Genomic DNA, 19,118 nt, shown 5'->3' on the forward strand with positions numbered 1-19,118 from the left:
TGTGGGAGCTCATGCTTTCTGGCTACCTGTTCTCTCCAGGATGGTTTTATTTGTATTTAACTAAAAAGCCTTCAAAATCAGGTGCTGCAGCTGATTACTTGTATGCCAGACAAGTCCCTGGATCCCTTCTCTGATCACTTGCCCTGACTTCATTGCCAGCTGAAATGGAACCTCGCACTCACACCCTGGCTTGCCCCACTGTGGGTCTACCCCACTCAGGACATGGCCGGAGGGCTGGGCACCCACCGCTGCAAGAGGAACCTCACCCCAGCTGCAATGGGGAGGGGACACCCCCCTCCCACCCCAGACCTTTGGGAAGCTTCTTGTTGGTGCTTCTCCGAAGAAGGGGCTGAGGGATGATGGAGCCTCCCCTGTGGCATTGAGAGTGTTTAATGCAGCAGTTGGCTGATGGTTTCAGAAGGTACTTAGTGGCTTTATTACAGTATTATTGCCTTGTGAGTGGCTGGAAATTCAGTGCCAAAAGACTCAGACACTCCGAGGTACCTGTGTAGCTCCTGCTTTCTTTTCGATAGGAGCAGAGGAGAAGGTGGTTTCACAGAATCACAGAAGGGTTTGGGTTGAAGGGCCCTTCCCAGCTCCCCCAGTGCCCCCCCTGCCATGAGCAGGGACATCTTCACCAGCTCAGGTTGCTCAGAGCCCCGTCCAGCCTGGCCTGGGATGTCTCCAGGGATGGTTCAGCCACCACCTCTCTGCCCAACCTGGGCCAGGCTCTCACCACCCTCAGGGGCAACAATTCCTTCCTCATGTCCAGCCTGAATCTCCCTCCTTTAGTTTAAAACCATCACCCCTTGTACTGTCACAACAGGCCCTGATAAAAAGTCTGTCCCCATCTTTCTTATTGGTCCCTTTTAAGTACAGAAGGGCCACACTAAGGTCTCCCCGGAGCTTCTCTTCTGCAGCTGAACACCCCAGCTCTCTCAGCCTGTCCTCCCAGCAGAGCTGTTCCAGCCTAGGATCATTGCTGTGGCTCCTCTGGCCCCTCTCCAGCAGGTCCATGTGTGTCCTGTGCTGAGGACCCAGAGCTGGACCAGCACTGCAGGGGGGGTCTCACCAGAGCGGGGCAGAGGGGACAATCCCCTCCCTTCAGTGTCTCCCTCTACCTACAGCCTGCCCTGGAATGGGAGACTTGGAGTCAATGATCTGGACCAACATCTCCCACGAAAGTCAGCCCACCTGTAGCCTAAAGCAGAATAAAGCCCCAGGACCAAGGCTGGAGCTGACGTCCTCCCTGCCACACAAGTGCTCCATGAACATGATCACCCTGTGGATACCAAAGATCCTTCCCGCTGTGTCACCACGTGGTGCTCCAGGGCCACACGAGGCCATGGTGGCCAGGAGCAGAAGGACACCCACGAGGTGGTGCCACTCCGGTGGGAAGGGACTTGGGGCACAGCGCAGTGCCTGGTGGGTGGATGGGCCTCAGTGTAACTTACTCACCAGACCAGGCTGGTTGGGGTTTTTTTGTTTTTGTTTTGTTTTTCTGGAGCTCACCCATATTGAAGTTAGCTTTGCACAATACTCAGGTATTTAAAAGCCAAATCAACCCACCTGAGAAAAATCCAGTGTTTGAAGAGCTGGGGAAGAGCGGCCAGGCTGCACGCACAAGCGGCAAAGCCCAGGCGCGAGGGACAAGGGGACATTTGTCCTGCTGGCTGCCGTAAGAACAAGCTGAGGGGGCAGTAATTCTCCCCACAAATGCTCTTCCAGTCAGAACTCCATCACGGGCTATTAAATATGAAGCCCCTGAGCCACAAATCTTGCCCCAGACGGAAGTGTTAAACTATTTATATACTCCTGTATAAGAGCCGCTGCAGACCTTTGGCTGTTGCTATTGCTTTTTGAACGTTTTCCAGTCCAGCTATATCCTTCTCAGACAGGGAGAGCAGAAATGCATTCAGTGAATTATGGATGTGTAGAGAGCCATAATGATGCTCTCCCTTTTACAGGGTCCTCTGTTTCCAAATGATTTTTAACATGAGCCTCTCCTTTGAACAGCTTTTGGACTGTCAGCTAAAACCATGCTTTTATTCCAAGGAGGTAATACCTTGGTGCACATTATAAGACTGTGAAGAGAAGAAAATAGGAAAAACGCATTTATCCCCATTCAATACTAGCTGCCATTTTATTATCTGCTCACACAGCATCTCAGATTGTTCGCCCTGAATCACCAATAGTCTTGCTACCCCATGACCTGGGTAGGAGGTGGAATCTGCGATCTGGAGGGTTGTAGCACCAGGGTTTTGCCGAGCCTGGATGGCTGAATTCTCCCCCAAAAGCTGCTTTGTCCTCCCCATTGTGTCTGTTCACTCTTCACCCCCTGCAGCAGTCAGAGCAGGAGGCAGAGGGTGTGCGAGGAGGGGACCAAGGTGGCCAGTCCTGGGGAGGGAGCAGTGGTGGCCCCAGCCTTTCCTGGTGCCAGAGGCAGCAGTGGTGGCGGTGGCCGTGGTGATGGAGGCAGCAGTGGTGGCAGTGGCCGTGGTGATGGAGGCAGCAGTGGTGGCAGTGGCCGTGGTGATGGAGGCAGCAGTGGTGGCAGTGGCCGTGGTGATGGAGGCAGCAGTGGTGGCAGTGGCCGTGGTGATGGAGGCAGCAGTGGTGGTGGTGGCCGTGGTGATGGAGGCAGCAGTGGTGGTGGTGGCTGTGGTGATGCTCCCCAGCCCATGTCCCCATCCTGCTGCACATGGGAGTGCGGCTGAGGCGGCTTGTCTGCGTGCTCTGGAGCAGTGGTTGATGGGGCACGAGGCGTGCATGGAGTGGGGATTCCACCTGCTTGCCCCCCATCTCCCCAACTCCTGGCAAACGCCAGCCCAGCCTCTGGGCTGCCTGGGAGTGCTTGTCCTCATCCCCACGAGCTGCAGGCAGGACACTGAGCAGCAGCGGCTTGTCCCTCACCCTTGGGATGGGGGACGAGCGGGACCACACACCCACAGCAGCTCCATTCCCTCTGAATGAGCGAAAGCCTCCTGTGTGCAGCACAGGGAGGTGTGATACGCAGCCAGATCAAACAAGGAGCAAATTCTTGATGCTCTGAGTATTTAAAAGCTGGTGTGGCATCAAACCCTCTGGGATCTGATACCTTTTGTCCCACACTGATAGTGTGGAACAGAACAATGTCTCTTTTCCTCTCCGCACCCCTCGCCAAGAACAGTGCGTGCGATACTCTTGGGCCCCCCCAGCCCTGCCCGCAGCAGGATTTGCAGGGCAGGTTGTGTCGTGGTGTGACAAACTGCTTGGTGAAGGCTTTGGGGAGCTTTGTCTTATCTGCTCATCCTCGCTGTCCACAACCGGTCCCGTACTCTCGCCACGCCACTGGGTCGCGGTCCCACCGCGCCAGGCCATCTGCTGCCGGCAGCGCTGCCGGTGGCCCCGCGTTCCCCCGCTTTGTCCCGAAAACCAGGACTCAGTCTGCTGCGATCCCCAGTGCTGTGGGATTACTGGGCACTGGCATCTGGAGCTCAGATTGCCAGCAGGAATTTGTGCATCCCCTCTTGTTTAACTTGATTTTCGTGCTTTTAGGCAGAAGACAAAGCTTTGTAGAAAATATAAATGGAGTAGGGTTGGGAGGCTGGCGTGAGCTAGAGGTGTGTGCTCGGGCTGGAGGGGTTTCATTATACCAAAAGTTGGTTTTGGGTGCAGGGTGTGGACCCCAGCACAGCCCTGTTGCTCTTTCCCACCGGAATATCTCCGTGTGGGTTTGCCCACACAGGAGAGCCTACCTGAGCATCACTGAGAGGCTCGCTCGCCAAACCACCGAGGCCTGGTGCCACAGAGCTCCTTAGGAGGAAGAGGAGATGCCTTCAGGGGCTGAGCAGCTGATTTAAGCCCTGGAAGGCTTTGGACAGGCTGAATTGGTTTTGTTTGGTGTTTGGGAGACTGCTTTGCCCTGCCTGGACTATGAGACAGCCACGCTGCTCAGCCTCGTGCTTGAGGCACGGTGAGTGAGGGCAGCTCAAGGACCTGTGAGCAGCGCGGCTGGTGGCCAGGCCTGGATTGAGGTGAGGTGCGGTGTATAAAGAATTCTAAGGACCATCCATCTCTCCACAACCACATCTAGGGATGGAGTTTGGTTCGGTTGGGAGCACAGCCTGCAAGAGAAGAGCCATCGGTCCATTGCTGTCTCCAACAGTGTCATCCCACCCCCGGCATGGGGACAGCAAGGGACACCTCAACTTGCCCCACTTTGGCCAATTAAAATAGAGGCCAACCAGAGTGGACTGTTCAAGGGTGTTGGAGATTTTCTCCAGCGCATTGGGGGAAACACAGACCCTTCAACTGAGTCACGTTCTCACAGGGCAGCCATTGCTCTCCACTCCCCTCCTGCAGCCTTTTGCTCCATGGGGATTTTTCCAGCCTAGAAATGGGTGCAGTAATTGCTGGGGGACCATTGCCAGGAGTTGCCAGAAGGGCTTTCAGCACCCTGCACCACTTCTGCCCCCACAAGCACATCCAGAGGCTCCCCCACAGCATCCACGGGGCAGGCAAAACAGCCCTGGGCAGGGAGGAACAGAAAGCAAGATCCTTTATTGTACACAGTACAGAATGTAATGCAGCTTTGCAGGAGATACATAGCCCTGCTGGAGTAGATTATTTCAAATCAGTCCTCAGATTAACCCCTTCTGCACTGTAGACCTGCCACACTGAGCAAATATTGAAAACCCTGGCCCCAAGGCGGGACCAAACACTCCCCATGGGTACAGGCCACTGCAGACCCCATAGGGAGAATAACCCAGTCTACCCAGAGTTAATCTTCATACTTTCCCCCAAAAGAAAGAATGAATCAGTCAAAAAAAAAAAAAAATTCCAACCAAAGCTAACTAAGGAAGAGAAAAAATTTCCTATACAGCATTTACAACAAAATCATGTAGCCGGGGTTGGGGCGGGGGACAGGCAGGTGTGGATATATGAGCGGTGGAGGAGTGTTAGGAGGCGCAGTGGGGACGGGGGAGCTGGAGGAAGTGGAGTACCCAGGAAGGGGGGCAAGGGACCCCAGCGTCCCTGCCCGCCGCTGCCTCCCCGCCCAGCCCCACGGCCGTGCCGAGCAGGGGAACCAGGGCTCCAGCACTGAAATGGAGTGGACCAGATACTTCAGCAGCCATCCTGGTGAGCCAGGGTGCCGAGGGCTCCCTGCTGCAGACGAGCCATCAGGAGAGCCGGGAGGGTGGCCCCAGGGGCTCCAGGAACAGCAGCCACACTGCTAAAAAGAGTTTTGCCTTAAAATACAAAAAAAAAAAAAATCTACAAAAATCAGTTTAGAAACCTTTTTTTTTTCCCCTAAAACATGAAAAAAAAAAAAGAAAAAAGAAAAAAAATAGGGTGTTAGTGTTGGTGTCAGGGTCTTCTCCCCTGAAATGCAACCCATGGCACATAGCTGGAGCTGGGGAGGAGTGAGAGGGGCACGGCGAGGACCCGGTGGGGCTGGAAAACCGTTATATCAGGTTATATCATGAGGGTGAGGAGGGTGGGTTGGGGAAGGTGGCAGAAGGCTCTAGGGGGTTGGGGTAGGATGCTGCATACATCAGCTCCGGGGTGCTGGCCCCCCCGCATCCCTCCTCTGTGCAAATCAAAGCCCTTTCCACCACACAAGGCAGCTACGCAGATCACGCTCGATGCAAAGCAGATTGTCGTGACAAGTGGCCCAGTGCCGGGGCGCTGCCGGAGCCCTTGCGGTGCTGGCGAGGAGCGGGGCCCGGGGCAGAGACTGCGGCTCCAGCTCCCGTCACCCAACCCAGCGCGCCGGTGCTTGGCAGGAGGTGCCAGCCACGGGCAGTCCTATGCACTAGCCCTTGGACAGTAAAGGATGGGAATTCAGCGGTGACACACACAGGGCAGTTTAGATTCCTCCGATTTGTGTGTGCGTGCATGCCAGGTTTCTGTAGTTGTTGGGTTTTTTTCTCCTTATGAACAGCAAAAAATATTCTTTAGAAAACGGTATTTGCCCCAAGTGGATGCGCTAGTGCCGGTGGCTCTGCCGGCCGGTCAGTAGGCAAAGGCCTCGGCGTAGGGCAGGCTGCCGCAGGGCTCCATCTCCAGCAGGAACGCCGGGCTGTCCTCGAAGTGCGTCAGCGGCACCGTCTCCTCCTCGGGCACCGGGCAGTCGGGCTCCGTCTTCAGGAAAGGGCGCTGGTTGTCGGGGTAGGCCATGGAGAAGAGAGCGTCGGGGTCGCAGACAAACTTATAGACGTACCGCTCGCCAGCCACCTGCGAGGAGGGGGAAGCATGAGAGGTGCCCCGAGCCACCCCCTGGGGAATAACCACCCCAGCACAACTGACATCAGACCCAGCCTGGTCCTGCGGTGCCCCGGGATGCCGGGGTGACAGTGGGGGACAGTCCCAGCCTCCAGCCGCCCACTCACCTTCTGCATGATGCCCTTCTCGTAGTAGTAGCGCAGGGAGCGGCTGAGCTTGTCGTAGTTCATGGCTGGCCGGTTCTTCTGGATGCCCCAGCGCCGTGCAACCTGTGGGGAGAAAGGCAGCAGCTGTGAAAGGTCCGGCCAGGGCTTGGACACGGGTCCTCAAAGAAAAATCACCACCAAAACACGGGGCAGCGGTTTGCTGCTGGGGCTCCAGCAGCCAGGGCTGAGGGCAGCACCTCGGCCCCAGAGAAGTTCCCCGCCTGCTCCGAGCACCGGCTGCCACAACGCTGCCACTGCCAAACCGGGGGCCGAAACAAAAGATGTTTGATTAGGGGAACCTGCCAAAAAAGCGGCTTCAAAAAACCACAATTTCCATGCACAGCGTAAGAGATATTATGGGGAATTACCCACAATGCGCAGCTCGGCGCTACAGCTGCTTTCAATTACTGCCCAAACAGCTTCTTCCTCTGTGTCACCCTCCTGCGGAGCCGCACGGCTCCGGCACAGCCCCATGCCAGCATGGAGCCGCCGCCGCGGCGCGGGGAGAAGCGGCGCAAAGGTCCGGGAGGGCGCCGCGGCTGAGCACCCCAGGGACAGCACAGCGGTGGTGCCACCACAGACGGTGACCACCAGGAGCGGAGCACACACTGCGAGGCAGCAGAGGAGATTAAAGGCAAATTTCCCCCGCTCTTAGCGCAGACAGGCGGCTGGCGTTTCCCTCTCGCCCTCAAAAGCTGCCCAGAGAGTAGGACACGCGTCTTACTCCAAGTGCGAGTGTCACCTGCGGTGTTGAGTGGGAAGGATCTGGCCTCCCCCGCGCCCCCAGGCTCTCCCCATGGCCCAGCCCTTGCCCTGCCACGCCAGACATGGGGGTGGGACAGCCCCCGTACCTCCTCAGGCTCGATCAGCTTGAACTCCATGCCCCGGCCGGTCCAGGCGATGAAGTGAGCATTGGCGGGGTCGTCCAGGAGGGTGACCAGGAACTGCCAGAGCTGCAGGGACCCGCGGCGCTGGTAGGGAGGGCCCTCGCGGTACAGGGTGGGCTCCTGCTTCACTTTACCTGCCCGCACCGAGACACGGCTGGTTAAACACCCCGGCTCTGCCCCTCTCTCAGGCTGTGCCAGCCGGGAGGGGACACGCATGGTGACACCAGGCTCACCCCTGTGCAGGAAGCCACAGGGTCAGAGAGGGGAGAGGCACAGGGTAACAGGGACAGGGCACAGCAGTGGTGCCAAGCAGCCATGTGGGACGATGCTCAGCAGCTCTCAAGAGCATCGTCCCAGCAGAGCGTGGCCTGTAAAGCTGGTAAGTGTGGTCCCTGGCCGTGGAACTCCCTGCCACCAGCCCTGGTCACCCCCCAGCCCTCTTCTGGGGCCAGATTCTTACCCTCCAGCCTCTCTGGTACCACGCACGTGTCATCAAAATACAATCGTGTGTCCTTTTCATAAGAAAATCCTAGGGGAAAAGATCCTCAGTGAGCACAGGGCTCGTCCATCAGCCTGGCCAGATCCCAAAAATCTCACGGCTTGGCCCAATCCAGCACCAAGCCCCCGTCCCCCATGCTGGCAGCAGCCCCATCCCCAGTGTTTTGGGTGGCATCGCACTGGTTTGCAGGCTGAGCACCGCACAGCTCTGTCCCGCCCTCCCTTCCCCCAGGGGGCTGGGGGAACCAAAACTCTCTCAGCAGCTCCGCGTTGTGCGTCATCCCAGGTTACGCGGCACTGCCAGCGCTGCTCACACATGGGCTGCTCACAGGGGCGTTTTTGGGGTGCCCAGCGGCTCTGCCAGCCATGACGGGGGGCTCTGCCTACCCGAGGGAGGGACAAGATGGGACACCTGTGAGCAGGAGGGGGCTGGGGGCTCACTCACCGTCATGGCTGCTGGGGAACGGCCCCCGCAGGTAGGAGGACTGGCAGTTAGGCACTTCTGCGAGGGAGATGAAGGCAGCGTTAAGGACACGCATCCCGGGGGTCCCACCCAGTGCTCAGCAGCATCTTTCCCCCTCCCCGAGCACATTCCGTGGCCAAGCTGGGGAAACCCACCCCCCAGGCCCACCCTGGGTCACTGCACCCACCCCCAGCGTTTGGGGGAAAACCGGCATGATCTGGGCACTGGGGTGAGCGCTGGGAGTAAGGTCTAAGCGAGCTCAGGTTTTCCCCACGTTACTGGGGCCCTGCGGGAAGGGAGGCATCGCTGCGCTTCCCTGCCATCTGCTCAGCCGTGCCACCCTCCATCCTGAGGTCAGGGTATTTTTAGGTCCTAAGGCGATTAAGAGGATTTTTTCCGTGATGCTGGTGGGGTCCAGCAGCCAGAAATCACAGCTGGCCCCAGGCCAGGGCTGCGGTGGGACTCGGCGGGTGCTGCGGGGCACCCCAGCCTGTGGTGATGGCACAGACCACACCACATGGCATCTGCTCTGTGCCCCGCGCTCCGGAAAGAAAAGGGGGGAAAAAAAGGAAGAGATGATCTGCTGCTGCAGGTGGACAGGGAGAAACAGCCCGAGGCTCAGCCCTGCGCCCACCCTGCTGCCCATGGCAGAGATGGCTCCGCTCCCCTGGGTGCCACTGGTGTAACCAGTGCCCCCCGAGCACCTTGCTGCCCCCCGACCCGCACCCACCTGAGTCAATGCAGTAGTCCCGGGGCTCCTGCTTGATGCCCATGGGGGGCTGGAAGCTGTGGCTCGGGGGGCCGGGCAGGCTGTGGCCGCTGTGCTCGTAGAGCGGGTCATGGTACTCCTGCTTGAATCCCTGAGGGGGGCGCGGGCCGGGGGGGCCCAGTGGCTCCGACAGCTGCCGCTGGTAGACGGGGCGGCTGTCCCCCCCGACCCCGGGCTGCGGTGGGAAGGGGTGGCAGGGCTCCGACAGCTGCCTCTGAAACCTGGAGGCAGAGGGACGCGGCGTTACTGAGGGGTGGGGGTCAGCCCCAGAGCGGGACCCCGTGCTAGCTCAGTGCCCTCAGCCCGGGGTGCTCCCAGGGTGGTCTGGGTGGCCTTGTGTCCCACCCACAGTGGGCTGGGATGGTTCCTCAGGAGCACAACCACCACGAGGGCTCATCCCGTGGGCCTATTATATTTGCAAGGTAATTGTTTCCTACATGGGGATCCAGGGAGGTGTTGGGGAGCCCCAGACCCCTCTCTGCACTGGAGACCCCCCTGCTGAGGGAGCAAGACAGAGCGTGGGCTGCTGCTGCAAAGCACCGTGCATCGCAGCGATGGGATATCTGGATAAGAGTGGGAAAAAGAAGCAAAAAGGCACCCCACAACAGGCACACCTCTGTAAAGCAGTAACCCCCCTGGAGTGGGGGGCAGAGCCGTGGGGCCTGGGGGATGCTGCGCTCAGGCCGACGCTTACGCAAAACCAAATCCACCCCACAGCTCCAGCCCGCTGCTAATCCGCCTGCACGGCTGGGATTAAACCTTGAACGCCAGGGCAGGGAGCACTATTTTTGGCTTCGGAGCGCTGCCACCACCAGCATGGTCTCTCCTGTCCGCGGTGTGTAAAGAACCATCTCAAGGGGGTGCTGCCACGTTCCCTCGCCCTCCAGCACCTTGAAAGGCGATCTCTGATCCGGGCGCCCGGCTCCTCTCTGCCGGCCGAGCGCCATTTGGCTTTGTAACCGGAGCCCCGCCAGCTGCCGGGCTGGGATTACTCCATTTCCGAGCCGTGTCCCTCTGCCCTTCCTGAGTGAAACCCAAGCCCCGCGCTGGCACGGCGGTTCCCGCGGGGTCCAGGCCAGCCCCCCGCATAGCTTGAAGGTCGCCCAGAGCCGAGCCCCACTTTGCTGGGGAGGGATGCTCGCCCGCTGCGGGCACGTCCCAAGGGTTCCATGGCCCCAGTGTGTGGCCTTTGCTGGGCTGCCATGTCCAGCCCTATGTCCATAGGGGACGTGCTACTACAGGCGACACGGCAGCCCTCAAAGCGAAGGGCATCCAGGAGGTCACAAGCAACGCCAGAGGTTGACTGTGACCTGCGCCATGTCATCAATGGCACGAGCAAAGGCAAGGGAGGGGACTGGCAAAGCCTCCGGGGACGCAGGGGTGATGGGGCATGAAGCCACCGCTTGAACAGGAAGTGGGGAGCAGAGTCTCTCCCTCCACAGCCCCAAAATCCCAAGGATGCCACGTGATGCATCGGGGAGCTGAGGACCAGCCCCCAGCCCCGTGGGGCTCAGCTCAGCCGGCAGAGCTGCAGCGGGGGCAGGGAGGAGAGCGGGAGCGCTGACTCAGCACCAGCACCCGCTGCCACACGGAGGGATGCAGGTGGCAGCCTCTGCCTCCCTCACCGCTCCCGAGGGGGACGTGAAGGGGCTGCTCGGTGCCCCCATGGCCAGGAGCAGCAGGTCCTCGTTCATGGGAGAACAAACCCGGAGATCCCAGGGGGAAGCGGCACGTTTTGCCACGTTGCTTTCCACGGGCCTCTATACAGCACCATCCAGCCCACAGTCCACGACCACAGCAAGGCGACGGGCATCCCCCTTCCCTTCCCAAACTTGGAGGCCACTGATCTATCTCGAGGGGACCAAAGTCCCCAGCAGCACCCGCGTGATGCCAGCGCTCACTTTCGCGGGGGCAGCCTCACCTGTGCTCTGCGGGATACTGGTTCTCAGACATCATCTTTGGCATGTGCATGGGCGGGTGCGGCGGCCGCGGCACAGCGAAGGTCTGCGGCCTCTGCTCCTGCAGCGGGGCTGGGGCCGCCCCATGGGCAGCTGCCGGCACGGCCGGGGCTGGCGGTAGCAGGGCCGATCCCTGGTGCGCGGGGGACACCGGCGTGGCGGGCGGCGTTAATGGCTTGAACCCGGCGGGGGGCTTCCTATCATAGGCACTGCGGAGGGAACAGGGGCAGGGGCTGATGGCCACGCTAACCAGGACACCTCCGCAGGGCACACAGCGACACACAAGTCCCCGCGCTGTCACCCCAGGAGGCTGCGGGCAGCGGCTGCCCCACGATACCTACCAGCAGTTGTAGAGGCACTTGTCCCCGTAGCCAGCACAGAGCGCCTGCTCGTGGCTGCAGGACGACAGCTCCGAGGAAGGGCTGTGCAGCTCCCGCTTGATCTTGGCCGGAGGTGGGGCGTGCAGGACCACTGCAGCGGGAGAGAGGAGGATACGGGCTCACCCGCACGGGACAAGGTGACGGGGATGTCACCCCCGGCAGCATCTGCTGAGGTGTTCTTTGTTTGGGAATCGGGTGCCAAATCAACCCCGCAGGAGCAACAGGCAACAAAGCCATAGAATCATTTTGGTTGGAAGAGACCCACGAGACTATTGAGTCCAACTGTTCCCCCACCACTGGCACTGCCCCATGTCCTGAGAACCTCATGTCCGTCTGTCCAACCCTCCAGGGATGGTGACTCCAGCACTGCCCTGGGCAGCCTGTTCCAATGCCCCGCAGCCCTTTGGGGAAGAAATTGTTCCCCAGATCCAACCTCAGCCTCTCCTGGCACAACTTGAGGCTGTTTTCCCTTGTCCTATCGCTTGCTATGGCAGCGCGGTGCCTCGACAGACCCTGACGCACCAGTGGGGCGAGCCAGGGTGGCACGGCTGACTTCTGCAGGGGAAAACCAGCGCTCCCAGGGCTGGGACGGTCCCTCCAGCCCAGGACATTGGTCACAGAGGGGTAGACAGTCCCCCATGGGACCTGAGAGGGGAACAGCACACGGCAAGAGGTGCAAAGCAAGGGCTGCCAGTGGGGAATGGGCAGCTCAGGAGTTGGGAAGCAGCTCAGTGGGATTCACCTTCCCCCAGCCAAGGGGACCCAGTCCCGGGGTGCCACAACTGTATGAGTTCAAGTGGCAAGTGTCCCATTTAACACAAATCCTTCCCAGGGCCCCCAAGCCCACTCGCTATATATAATTTTAAACCGAGTAATATACACTTAAGCTAATTAATTTCTAAAAGCAGGCACTCCAGGAAAGGGAAAGCGCCTCAGAGATCTTTACCTAAATAGTGCCTGCAGAGAAGAGCCAAGACTAATCGGAAGTGGAGTATTAGCTTCATGCAATGTCTAAACACAGCCCAGCTACAGTGGAGAGGAGCAAATAGCTCCAGGACAACTGGTCACAGCTTGCCAGGTAATTAGCTGCTCCCCTAATTTGTCAAACCCTTTAAAGAGCTGCTGACTCCCCCCTCAACGGCCCAGCACAGCTGGTACCAAGGGCATAAAACCCCCCCAACCAAGGAGGATTTGAAACATGAAGCCCAGCGCTGAGCCAGCACAGCCCCCCGCACGCCTTCCACCCGCTCCCCAGCCGGATTTGCCCCCCTCCTCCGCCCCCCCCAGCGAGCTTCTGCCGCTCTCAGCATTTCCAGCCTTAACGGGGGGCCGGCGCGGCGGCGGCAGAGCCCGGGCTCCCCGCGAGCCCCGGGAAAGCCAAGTGGAACGGGTTTTGGAAGGGCTCCAGCTGCCTATCGCAGGCATGTTTCTCCCTAACAAGCTCCGTGTTGTTGGAGCTGGTTGTTTTTCCGCCAGCCGTACAATGGGGTCTGGTTATTCATTGAAAAAAGTCTCTGAGCAGGCACCACCCTCCATTCACAAACAATTTGGAGCGCTCCATTCATGCGGCCAGGGGAAAAAAATAAAAAGAAGAGAAAAATTTCCCCAGAGCTTTAGCACTGCCATTCAAGAAAGCCTTAAGATCCTAACAGAGACCAGCTGGCCGAGCCTGGACTTTGTGCAACATTTGAATTCCTTACACAAACACGGCGGGGCCGGCCGGGGCTGCTCGGCAAGACGCTCTTGCCGCCGAGCTCATGGCCGGTGGGCGCAGCGAGGCCGGGGCGCCTGGCAGTGGGAGGCTCGGGGGGCACCCAGGCTGGTGGCGTGGCTTTTCTGGGGGAAAAAGAGCTGGGTTTGGGTCCCCAGCAGCCAGGCGGGGGCAGGGAAGGCAGCAGGAGGGTTCCCAGGGAAGGGGCTGTCCTGCCCAAGCAGTGCAGTGGGTGCACGAGCGCTTTGAACCTTTCTGGTCCTGTGCTCAGCGCTGTAATTAAAAGCTAAAAAAAATGATAAAAATAGGCAGAGGGAGCAGCTTAACTATAGACGGGGCCAGAGAACAAACCTCGGCACACCCGCACCGGGCCTGAGCTGCAGGAGCGGAGAGAGCACCCATGGGTGCTGGGCAGCCCCCCGCTGGGGGCAGGAGGCTGGGCAAGGGGAGCAGCCACAAGTGCCACTGCTGTGCCCAGCCGGCAAGATGGCACAGGCGTCCCACCCCAGCCACGCTGGAGATGCCCCGAACATCAACCTCCGGCCAAGAGCTCTCCTGTGAGAAAGGTGCCACCCCAAAGCTGCTTGGGGCTGCAAATTCCCACTGAACCCATCAGTGGAGGACAGGGCACATTGTTCCCAACCATCAGCGCAACTGGACCTCTAAGAGAGCAAGTGCCAGGACCAAACTCGCTGGCTTGTTGCTGGTCGCACCCACTGCCCAAGCCATGGGGAAGGCAGCCAAACCACCGTTTCCAGCCCGGCCACCGGCTGGGGACCTTGGCACCTGCTCAAGCCGTCACCTGGGAGCCAAGCTCCCCGCCTGCCCCTCCATCCCCAGCACTACAGGACGCACCCAAGGTCACACCAGGAGAGGAGCCAGAAATAGAAGCCAGGCTCCTGCTTTCCTTTGTTTAAACAACCCTTCCTCAAAAACAAACCTCCTGCTTTCATTTTGGTGCGTAAGAAACCCGCTCCGTGCCATGCCCGTGGCTTCAGCCACGCGCCACCCGTGCAGGGTGCCCAAGGGCCCCAGGGAGCAAACCCTGCAAATGGCAAAGCTCGATCTCCCCAGCACAACCTCATCGCTCCTCAATTATTTAAAAATCTGATTAACACATTGTACGTATTCCCTTCTCACCAGGATCCAGAAAGCCAGAAAACCCGCACGGACCCTTGGCCGAGGCCGCGGCACGGTGAGCTCTGCAGAGTCACCCCGGAAGGATCTGCCACTTCTCCAGTTCGCTACAAAGCACCAAACCCGGCCTGTGGCTGCTCGGGAGCCAAGAACAACACATCCCCCTCGCAGAGGAGCCCTGCTTTCCCCAGCCCCACGGTGGGATTTCCTCCAGCTGATGTGCGGTGAGGGTTTTTAGCAAGGCAAGAATGATGCTGCGGTTCAGAGCGTGTCCGAGACTCAACACGGCCCACGTGGCAGCATTCCCCACAGCAACAGCGTCAAAACTAAGCCTGGTTTGTCCCTTTCTGCTGCTCCGCCGAGGAAGCTTGGCCCTGGGGATGCCAGGGCCACGGAGCAGGAGATGGAGCTGGTTTGCTCAGGGTAAAAGAGAGCAGCAGCTTCCTCAGGGAAAAGGCACAGAGCAACACAACTGCAGAACCAGAGTCCAATGTGTATCCACAAACATCTGTATGGGCTAGGGAAAGATTTCCTTTCCCCTGGGAGCTATGGGGCGCTGAGCCCCACTGTGACCACAGCCTGGGAAAGGTGCACGTTCCTGCTGGACGCAGGGGGAGGCTGCGCCAAATTCATCCCTCTTTTTCTTTCTACACCACACACAGTTCAAAACCAGAGTGAAATGAGAGGATAGGACCTCAAAGCTGCAAGCTAGAGGCTTTTCTCTCTTTAAATGCTTCCCAGTGCTGGTATGGAAGAGCTGGGCTCCCCATCACCCTCCGTCCCGGTCTGAGTCCCAGCCCAGCTGGCACGGCCCCTGGTGCAGCACTGATGGAAACCTTTGCTTTGTCCCTGCCGGAAAGTTACGGAAGGTGATCAGAGCAGGAATATCTCCTTTCAAGTGACAAAGTCCTTTTGACATCGGGTCTACAGAGGCCAAGCAGGTCAGGAGAACATTTTAAGTCTCGACAAAATACCTTTTTTTCCCCTACCCCACCTTCCTCTCACTGCATCACCCAGAAAAGTTTGTCTCTTCTCTCTGAGTTCTCCAGGTTAGAAGGAAACAAGAGACTGCCAAAAGGCACTGGAAACAGCTTCAGCTCTAAGAGCCACCCTCCCACGCACGCTGCAGTTTCTACCGCTCCAAGCAAGAGCTGCCGGGCTGCGCTAGGATGTCAACAGCCAGTTGCGTTTCTGACTCTGGGCTCGCCTTTTATCTCAGGGGAGACAAGGGAAAAAAGAGCATCTGAAACTTGGGCTGTCTGGAACAGTTTAATGGCAAGCTTCCCACTCAGAAGTAATCAAAGAGCAATAATTAACATGCGTTTGCTGTAGGAGAAGATACCCTGCTGCATGCTGTGACAAAGCTGGAATGAAAAAATCTGTTCGACTGCAGGCTAAATTTGATTTCCTTTAAGTTCTGGAGCTGGCTGGCTCAGCAGCAAAACGCAGCCACTAACACCAAGCTACCACTTCTGTTTGCCAGGTAACGACCCAAAACATCCTGATCCCCCCCGCCTTCCCCTCCGACCGAGCCTCAGCGCCCAAGAGCCAGCGCCCGAGCACCACCCGCCGCTCCGCAGCCCCGGCCCTCGCCGCCAACCCGTTCCAGCAACAAACCGCGGCTCCCAACCAACTCTCGCTCTTATGCAATTCAAGAGGGACGGCATTTTCACTGGCCTCCTTTGAAACGCGCTCGCTTGCCAGTGATTAACGCTGCTTAAAGCGGCTCAAGTTTCACCGCTCAGGTCCGCTCTTGCCAACAGCGCTGGGCCAGGGCTGTAAAAAGCTCCAGAAACTGCAGAGATTGTGGCTAAGCAAGCAGCCCAGCACGGGCTCTCGCATCCACTTGAAAAGGAAAAGGAGCGTTTATAAGCAAATCAACACTACTATGAACAAGCAGTGAGTCTCAGAGGAGCCCAGAGATCAGTTAGAGACATTTCCATGCGTTTGGCTATAATTTTCCATATTTACAAAAGACAAGACGTTGCAAGTTTCACCTCGATGAACCCAAACCGCACGTGCTTTCTCCCAAAAGCCTCTGATTTCATGGTTTCAGCCCCAGCAACACCAGCCTTCCCAAGGAAACAGCTCCAAACCCAACACGAGGTTTTGCACAGGCACCCAAACATTTCCCCCTCTGGAGAATGAAAACCCAGAACAATCACTTACAGTTGTCAGACTGGAAATCCGGGACAAATTGTTCATCATCAGGGACCTGAGCTACAAAAAAAAAGAAAAGATAAAAAGAAAAAAAAAGTTGGTTTATGCTGTTTTCAGTTCACAAAAAAATGCTCAGGGAGAGATTTTACACAGCAAAAGGCGGAGGTGAGGACTTGCCTTCAGCTAGCCAGGCCTCTTGGAGCTGGCTGAGATCCTGGAAGAGCTCTGGAACAGAGTGAAAGACTTATGCACCCCACAGAAGAATAAATAAAACTGCCATTATTCGCAGGATTATTTCTGAACAGGCCAACACAAGGAGAGTGGTCTCCCAGGGCTGCAGCGAGGGCACAGCCGCTGGGGCCAGCCCTGCCTACCTTCCGAGTCGTGGGCCAGGTCAGTCTCCAAAAATTTCCTTTTCCTATCGGAGCCCGGCCGGCCTCGGCCCTCCTCCGTGCAGGACTTCTGCGGCGAGCAGGGAGAGCGGCTGGTGAGGGCGGCAGCCCCCAAGGATGGGGGGAGCCCCCAAGGACGGGGGATGCCCAAGGAGAGAGGGGGCACAGGGAAAACTTACCCCGGGGCCCATGAAGGGAACCTGCTGGTCGTAGAAGCCGTCCATGGTGCGGGGGAGGCGGGCAGTGCCCCCGGCCCGCTCAGCATCGACGCCGGCCCGGGAAAGGGGGTCCCACCCGGGCTCCGGCAGGTGCGCGGCTGGGGGGGGTGGAAGAGAGGGCAGGGGGGGCTCAGGCCCTGGCTGGTGCGGCCCCCGAGGCTGGCTCGATGGGGGTGCGCTTCCCCGGGGAGCCGGTCGCCGCTCCTGCCGTGGCGGGTCGCAGCCCCCCGGCTCGTGATGTCACTCAATTTCTATAGAAACGGCCGTGACATCACGCGCCGTGAACCCGGGAGGAGGGAGCCCGGGAGGAGGGAGCCCGGCCGCGCCGCTTCGCTTGGCTTGGCTTGGCTTGGCTTCGCCTCCCCTGGCCCTGCGGCCGCGTCCCGCCGCCCCGGCCGGTGCTCGGCGCTGCAGGGCCGCACCGCAGCCAAACCCGTTCCCACGCCGCCCCGCGCAGATCCATTCATAAACTCCGCCCCCCCCTCCTCCTCCCCCGCGCGCGCTCGCGCGCGCCCCCCGCCATTCACACCGCGCGGCCCGCGCCATTCATAAACAACGCCCCCGCCCCTGACCGCACCGCTCCGCGCCGTCAGACCCCGCATACCCGGCCGGGGCGCCGCGAACTCGGACCGGGACTGGGGCTCGGCCGCGGCGGGGCCCGGGAAGGCGCCGCCGCCACCGCTGCTCGCCCGGGGACCGCGCTCCGCTCTGCGCCGGCCCCGCCGCCCCGAACCAGCGGCCTCCGCTGCGCCCCGCCCCGCGCCGCTTGTTTACCCTCCGCGCCGGCCAATGGGAAGCCTCCGCTCGGGCGCCCACGCCTTCTGATTGGCTGCAGGGCCGCTAGGCGCCCGCCCGCGCGCCGCTCCGCCGAGCACCATTGAGGCCGTTGGGTGGGAGGGGGCGGTGGCAGCCAATGGGCGCAGCGGGATTTGCATGGGCTGCGGAGAACGTTTTTCATTCATAAAAAAATAGAAGGGAGAAGAAGCTGGCGGGTGGGGCTGGGGCAGCTCAGGATTTAAAGGGGCCGCGGCCTTCTCCGCGGCAGGGGGGGCTGTGCGGGGGTAACGGGCGATTTTGGGGGCTTGGTGGGACATCCCAGGCGGCCGGATCCGGGGGGATGGAGCCCAAAAACCTGCCACCCAGTAAGCTCAGCAGATGGAATGGACCTTGAGCCTCACACACCAGGGGAGCTCTTCTGCACACACCATGGGGTCCCTTCTGCTTTCTCCAGCGATTGATTCGCACAAGCAGGACAGTGTCACACGGGTCCCACTGTGAACCTGGGGCTAATCCCCGCCTGAGTGCTGGTTTTGGCAGCCTGTCCCCTGCAGGGATCCTGCAGGCAGGTTTCCCTTTTGGAAAGGCTCTTTGGCCATAGAGAAGAGTTCCCACTTTCAGGGGCTTTGGGGCTGCCATGGCTGTGAGTCCCCTTGAGCGAGTTTGTGGACACAAGCCCTTGCAGGGCTGCAAATGGCTCAGAGGATTGGGAACGGGTTTAGGACAGAGCCCTGCTGCCAGGGGCCTGCCAGGGGCGCCACCGAGGCAGTGCTCTGCCAAGTGCCTCAGTTTCCCCATCTGTAATGGACAGTGAGATCCTCCACGGAGACCTGCCGGTGGCTGCTCACAGAGCAGGATAAATGGCCTATGTAGAGGCCTTGCTGGGAAAATCTTGCTGGAGAGGGGAGAAAAAAGGGGTAATGCTCAGTTAAACGCTGCTCTGCTCAGCTTGGGAAGGAGGGGAGTCCTCTGCTTGAATACTGGGGAGATGCCCAGGGCTTAGGAAAACTGCATTTTGAAATCCTCTGCCTCTGGCCATGAACTTGCTGGTGTCCTGGGAGGGCTGCCTGGCACATCTCTGGGCTTCTGGTGGGAACTTCTCTGCTGATGTTGGGGTATTGATGGGCTTCCAGAGTCCCTCAGGGCCACGACTGTCCCCCAAGGCCACCATCATCTGCCAGGGATGATGTTGGTAATGGCAGGTAGCTCATCTCCCATTGTGTCCAGGGTGAAATGGCGGGGAGGCTGCCACAATACACTGCCCACTGGGTGCCTGCACGTTGGCGGGGGGAGCATGCAGAGGGCACAGGGTGTCCTTGCCTCCCGGGAACACTCCCGGGGGGCTCTGCAGGCAC

The 19,118-nt window shown here is 59.4% G+C and overlaps 1 protein-coding gene across 1 annotated transcript; it reads right to left on the reverse strand.

The window, feature by feature from the left end:
• Positions 1-4,522: 4,522 nt before the first annotated feature.
• Positions 4,523-17,729, reverse strand: ETV5 (ETS variant transcription factor 5). Its single transcript, XM_065845024.2, has 13 exons — positions 17,591-17,729; positions 16,948-17,084; positions 16,751-16,838; positions 16,554-16,601; positions 16,386-16,436; positions 11,330-11,459; positions 10,952-11,197; positions 8,992-9,251; positions 8,244-8,300; positions 7,761-7,829; positions 7,265-7,434; positions 6,375-6,476; positions 4,523-6,219 (listed from the first exon to the last, which is right to left on the reverse strand). Exons 2-13 carry the CDS (start codon positions 16,990-16,992, stop codon positions 5,998-6,000), a joined length of 1,488 nt encoding a protein of 495 aa, XP_065701096.1. The 5' UTR covers positions 16,993-17,084; positions 17,591-17,729; the 3' UTR covers positions 4,523-5,997.
• Positions 17,730-19,118: the final 1,389 nt, after the last annotated feature.

This window comes from Patagioenas fasciata, chromosome 9, assembly GCF_037038585.1.
Source record: "Patagioenas fasciata isolate bPatFas1 chromosome 9, bPatFas1.hap1, whole genome shotgun sequence".
NCBI lineage: Eukaryota > Metazoa > Chordata > Aves > Columbiformes > Columbidae > Patagioenas > Patagioenas fasciata.

Excerpts from the sequence above, each read along its gene's own strand:
- ETV5 (XM_065845024.2), bottom strand. The coding sequence starts at position 16,992 with ATGGACGGCTTCTACGACCAGCAGGTTCCCTTCATGGGCCCCGGG. Across the intron at positions 11,460-16,385 it reads GGATTTCCAGTCTGACAACT|TGGTCCTGCACGCCCCACCT; the intron begins GTAAGTGATTGT and ends CTCCCGCTGCAG. Across the intron at positions 6,477-7,264 it reads AGCTGATCGAGCCTGAGGAG|GTTGCACGGCGCTGGGGCAT; the intron begins GTACGGGGGCTG and ends TTCTCCCCACAG.